At 40.3% G+C, this 6211-nt stretch overlaps 1 protein-coding gene across 1 annotated transcript; it reads right to left on the reverse strand.

The window, feature by feature from the left end:
- Positions 1-651: 651 nt before the first annotated feature.
- LOC103720391 (Protein kinase superfamily protein) lies at positions 652-5733 on the reverse strand. Its single transcript, XM_008810072.6, has 3 exons — positions 4756-5733; positions 2560-2643; positions 652-2015 (listed from the first exon to the last, which is right to left on the reverse strand). The coding sequence occupies exons 1-3, from the start codon at positions 5531-5533 to the stop codon at positions 928-930; spliced, it is 1950 nt and encodes a 649-aa protein (XP_008808294.4). The 5' UTR covers positions 5534-5733; the 3' UTR covers positions 652-927.
- Between the last annotated feature and the right edge of the window lie 478 nt (positions 5734-6211).

Below are 6211 nucleotides of genomic sequence, written 5' to 3' on the forward strand. Positions count from 1 at the left end.
ATTAAAGAGGACTACAGGACCACTTGAGGTTTGTTTTATCTTTGAGCCATTGCACACTGTTGCTGTTCATACACCATCAGTGCTTTTCTGTGTGGAGAGAGAGAGAGAGCAACTTCAGCCAAGCATGTAACTGGCTCATTGCAAGTCCAGATTTAGCGATTTATTTGTTCAATTGATTTTAGATTTGGATCTCCAGAATAGAAGGATAGAAGGACTATCTACAAGCCTTGGTCTGTGTCATGTTCCTTCCGTTGGCCCTGAAGAGATGCAACACCTTGCACTCCTTAAGGCGTAAACTAACCTGTTTCTTAATCCTTCACTAAAATAAGAAGTGGGGTAAGGCCATGTGGGAAGAGAACTGATTAACGCATGAATCTTTGCTTGGTAAGTGGAACGAGAATAAAGAGGTTATGTCAGGTTGTAGATGGGAGGAGGCAGGAAAAAAGGGGATAAGGGTTTGGGAATGATGCTTCTTGTCTGCAAGTTGTGCATATGAGGTCCCCATGTTACACATTAAAATAAATAGACACTACGGAACAAATCTTAGAACTTCTTACTATGTCAGCAATATGAACCATGACCCTACAATGGAAAGGAGAGAAAACTATAAATAAACAGACAGCACAAGCATATAGTAGATAATAAGAAAGATGGTGCAAGGGAGGAATTAAAAAGAAAATCAGTTCTCATGTACTTCTGGGTTCTGGATAATTTTATCTTCGGGAAAAGATAAAATCCATATCTTTTGAAGACAAACAAACGACAAGATGGCAACTAAAACTATCTGTCGTCACTGAAAGGATACAACTTAATATACATATAGAAATATAGCATCTATTCATCTAGGCATGTCGTTTAGACTCTCAAGATGATGAAGTCAATACACATTTCACTTAAAATAAAATTTCTTTAACAGGTACCTTCATCCTATGATATCCTCAAAATGGTACCAGACCGCATCTTGTCACCTGAAGGGAGATGTATAGAGTCTGGAGACATCGATATCATCTGAAGTAGGCTTGAATTTGAGAATGTCTCTTCCAATATAGGTTCTGTCCCACTACTGCTGCCCACATTTTCTTTAACAATGCATAAAAGTTCCTGCATCACTCCAACCATACAAGGCCCACCACCTTCCTTACTTGATAAGCATTGAACAGCAAGGCCTGCAACCCTTTCTATTTGTTCACGTTGGATTTGTGATTGCTCACTAAATCCAATGCATGGATCCACAATCTCATGGAACTTTTTTTCATTTATCTTTGGCAAGACCTGCTCTGAAAGATCACCATGCTTTGAACCCGTGATTAGTTCCAACAAAAGGAGACCAAAGTTGAAGACAACATCTGAATCATGACTGGCCACATATGAGCAGGAACCATTTCCCAGTCCAGGGTTCAGGAAATTAAAACCAACGATTTTAGCAGAGTAATCAATATCTAAAAAGATCTCACTGGATTTGAGGTCTTGAAGGTAGATGGGAGTAGAAATCTCATGCTGCAAATATACAAGAGCACATGCAACTTCAGCAGCAATATTAAGTCTAAAATACCAGCTAAGACAATTGCCTCTTTCTCGCTGCAAATGTTCATCAAGTGCCCCATTTGAGAAATACTCATGAACAAGAAGTAGTGTGCTGTTCGAATCAAAACAAAATCCAATAATTCGGGCAATATTTCTGTGAGAAATTTGAGACAAAAGCTCTACTCTCTCCAATATCTCCCTGAGGTATTGTTGGGTCTCACATTTTACCTTTTGTACTGCCACAAGAGATCCATCATTAAGCACTCCGGTATGGACTGTTCCGTCAACATGAACAAACTTCTGATTTTCTTCAAATCCCTTTGTGGCTTCTTTCAGCTCTTGATATGTAAATTGTCGTGTGTTGCATGCCTTTCCAAGGATCTTTGGGAGACAGAACAGGTCAAGATCCCACATGTTTGCCTTGATGGGCTGTCTCAAGATAAAACATAATGCAATTGTGGCAGCTAGAAAGAAAGCGGAAACAAGCACGCCTGTTTGGAAGAGTAATGAAGTCATCCATCAATGAGTTATATCAAATAAAGAAAAAATTACAATAAAAAGTATAATTTCATTTTCAGGTTTCTCAAGGGAGGCTGATTAAGCAACTGATTCTGTAACCAAACCAAATTAGAATGCTGCCAGATAGATTTGGAGGAAGAAAACAATAAGCAACAATTGTAGAAAAAAAAACAGCATTAAGCCAACAATATAAAAAACAGAATGCGATTATTGCTGCTAGAAAGAATGCAAAAACCTGTTTGAAGTGTCATTAAATTGTCCCATATCAAATATACACACACACACACACACACACACACACACACACACACACACACACACACATCTAAATCTTTCTGACAGTAGAACAAGGCAATATATGTGAATTTCCAGCAAATGGCTCGTCATTAAGGTTGCAAATTAGTTACAAACTGGAACACAAACGGAAATAGCAGGAATTGTCGTGATTACAAGCTGGATAGTGACAAAATTCGAGAATATATATACCAAAATTAAGATGGATGAAAGATTGCATACCAGTTAGAATGGCAACTCGCTTTCTGCAAAACTTTCCCTTACAGCAATCTTTGCCATTATTTGGTTGTCCATCATTGCTACAAGCTGTGCAAAACAAGATTCAAGCTACCATGCATAACATGAAGACTATGCATTAAACAAATATTTTCTTTAAATTTTTGCTAAATGTATTTTGTCAAAACATGTATTCATCATAAAATAAATTAAAATTGAGTTTCATGTGATTGTTATGGATGTGTGATCAAGAGTCTAAGCATGTAACTAAATAGATATCCAAATATAAGATTTCTTTGGTGAAATCATTATACCTGCTTGACACTTTCATGACTTGCATCAAACAAGCAATTCCACTAAAGGAGCATGGTTTCTTTCACCAAAACTAAAAAGTAGGTTTTGGCCAAACCTACCTTATTTTTGGTCTGTTTGGATATTCCTATAGGATTGACAGAAAATCCTGCAGATTTATGGATTAGGCCACTCGTTTAAGCATGGCTCTATCAACCTAACACCTCCTAGCCCAAATTCTGTAGAAAGAAAAATTCCTTCCTACAACCTAAAAGCTGGATTTGGATAGGCCCTTAGAAGGTGTGAGCTAGATAGGCCAACATGCTCGATTCCTGCAGAATTTTCAACCCAATTCTATAAGACTATCCAAACATATCCTTAAGGTATTTTCTTCTTTTCTATCAGTTAAAGAAGTGGAATATTGATTGTGATTGATAGATCACACCTTCTGGAAGAATTTTTTGCAAAATTGAACTCAATGTGAAGATTTAAAAGCATTCAGTCATTGTTTTTGAAAAAAAAAATGTAAAGCTAAGTTAGTGTGAATGCAATTCTATATTTCATAAAAATCATAAACTTCTGATTGTATTTTAAGTATTATTTTATAAATTTAAATAATTTTAACATCAAATTTCATTTTATTATTATTCCTACATTTTTCTCACAAATAAGAAAGGAGCTTTGATAATTGTAAAGCATATCCTTCACTTCCGTCCTGTGCTAATTCTATTATGCACATTTTCATCACTTTTCCAATCTTCACTGTTGGATAGCAGATAGCAAAATCTACATTATGGTCTTAATTCTTGCAGCATGGCCTTGATGAGCGTAAGACAGCATCATTTTGGTCATCATAAAAGCATTTATCTCTAATACATGGAAAAATCATATGACTAGAATCTAGATATGTGGATGACTGGATAAGTATGCCACTTTAGGCACCTAGGTTCTAAGCTATAACCTATTTCCCATGCATCTCTCAGCTGTCAATTCTGACTGGTCTGAGTAGGCAAGTTATGACCTACTTTCCATGCATCTCCTAGCTATCAATTCTACTAGTTTGAGTAGGCCTTGTACATGTTCCTCGATTTCCAAATCAACACCATATATTTTGCTTGTAGTTCTACTGGTCCATATACCCTTACCCTGCTAAGTTTGTTGCCACAATTCCGTTTCACCATCTAACCATGACAATATCATATAACCTAACAATCATATCTGCTACCAAAATACACTATTTCTTGGAAATCAGGTTTCCTCCAAAGAAAACAAGAGTCATTGAATGTCTCTGAAAATAAAATGATAGATAAATAATAACAAGAAGGCGTCATGCTTGAAAAGGTGTCAGATAATACATATATTCAATCTAAAATCAGAAAATTTGAAGTCATCACATTTAAAGAAAATTAACCAAGGCATATGATGCACTCAATCATAAAACCAAACACACGGACTTGAGCCTACCAAAAAAACAAAAAGATTTAATTCAAGTCAAGGAACATGTTTACGTTTTGTTCTAGATGAAACAGAGTAACTGGACTCTATCTCGTATTATGGATAGGCCTTAAAAAAGGGCTCCATTGCTATTCCCAAATTGGGAAAAGATCATATTTATTTTGTATGAGCAGAAACAAAAGGATGAATCAAAAGAGTTCTGCACCATGAACTTTGTACCGCACACATCATTTAGACAGACCTTGGAAAGTAACGTAAGCAAGAGTGAAGAATAGAATAAATTTAAACGAGAAAGCGAAATTCCGAAATAAAAAGAGATTGAATTTTACTTGTACTGTATTTGAAATGCATCCAGTCTATTCCTATCATTCAGCCCCTCTATACATTTTTTTAAAGTTTTCCTTAAAAAACTTTTTTTTGTTTGATATAAGAAGAGTTAGATCTGGTTATTCTTACATTTAAAGCATCCAATTCCTTCAGCAAACCCATCCCCGACGAAGCCGGCGCCGCAAGCACATCTCAGCCCATCCCGCACCGCCGTCGAATTAACCGCAACCGCCTCCTCCGAGCACACCTCCCCGCCGTTATACCCCCTCGGAACGGCCCACTCGAGCTCAATCCCCCTCTCGGCCACCGCATCCTCCCCGGACGCGGACCGCACCACCCAGCTCGAGAACCCCCGGCAACCGTACTCGGCGAACACCGAGAACCCATCCCCCGGCTTCCACACACTGCCATCGGAGAGCGGGTAGCAGCAGCCGAAGTAGCTCCGCTTGCCGTCGCAACCCCCGACGACGCCGATCCTGTCGCAACCGGTCTTGCAGACGGAGGAGTCCTCGCAGGCGTAGAGGCGGAGGACGTTATCGGCGGTGACGGCGAAGAAGGGGCTGCGGTCGAAGACGAAGGAGGAGCGGTTGACGTTGGAGTACCAGGGGTCACATGAGGAGGTTGAGTTTGGGGAGTAGTCGAGTAGGAGGGACCCGGAGGGAAGGAAGTCGATGACGCGGAGGTCGGTGGAGCCCAGAGTGAGGAAGAGGGCCGACGGGGTGGAGTCATCAGAGCAGGAGAGGCGGAAGGAGTCGATGGCGGGGCCGCAGGAGGAGTTGAGGTGAAACGGGAAGGGGATGGGGAGGTGGCCGCACCTCTCGCCGCATTTGTTGGGGAAAAAGGCTTGGGGAAAGGCGAAAGGGAGTAAGGAAAAGAGGAGGAGGAGGAGGAGGAAGGAACCAGGCATGGCGAGAGTGGTAAAGCAAGGCCATGGAGAGCGGGGAGGGAGGAACTTTTAGTAGAGAGGGGAGACCGGGATCCGTACAGGGAGGGGTCTTGGGAGGTGGTGACGGGAACGGGTTTCGGAGACGGGGACGGGGGAACGAGGCATGGGAGAGCGCGAGCGAGGCGGGGGCATGTCGGGGGATAGTTTTTTAAGTTTGAATCGCGGAGTACTAGTAACGGGACGAAAGTATGTATAGGTGATCTGCTTTCATGATGTTGACACGTGGATTTTTTAAAAAAAATCAGGGTATCACCTCAACTGGGTTGCCCGTGCCTTGGTCCAACTTACCAGTAACGCCGTAATCTCCGATCAAAGGACCTGCTTTCAAGCTATTATTTTATGCTCTAACCTTATAATCATATACAAAAAAAAAAGCCTCGCAGCACCGGGAGAATTTATTTGAGAATAAAATAATCTGTTATGGCAGTTGTATATGCCGGTATAATTGAGAATAAAAGATGTCAAAAAAGAAAGATAGCGATGTTGTATTAAATATGAGTCCAGATTCGTATATGAACCGAAACGTGGAGGGTCGGTTGTCCAACCGTAGTCTTCTTTTTATTTATTTATTTATTTATTTTTTTGAGTGAAGGTTGCCCAACCATGGCCGTTCATGGTTGGACCATGATTGAAAGAGTC

The sequence above is a fragment of the Phoenix dactylifera genome, chromosome 3 (genome assembly GCF_051530095.1).
Source record: "Phoenix dactylifera cultivar Ajwa chromosome 3, Ajwa_hap1_PhDact_Kaust_v1.1, whole genome shotgun sequence".
In the NCBI taxonomy this organism is placed as follows: domain Eukaryota; kingdom Viridiplantae; phylum Streptophyta; class Magnoliopsida; order Arecales; family Arecaceae; genus Phoenix; species Phoenix dactylifera.

Coding starts and splice junctions, on each gene's coding strand:
- LOC103720391 (XM_008810072.6), bottom strand. CDS start 5,533: ATGCCTGGTTCCTTCCTCCTCCTCCTCCTCCTCTTTTCCTTACTCCCT. Junction 2,644..4,755: donor AGGAATTGGATGCTTTAAAT/GTAAGAATAACC, acceptor TGTTTTGCACAG/CTTGTAGCAATGATGGACAA. Junction 2,016..2,559: donor GCGAGTTGCCATTCTAACTG/GTATGCAATCTT, acceptor TCTTCCAAACAG/GCGTGCTTGTTTCCGCTTTC.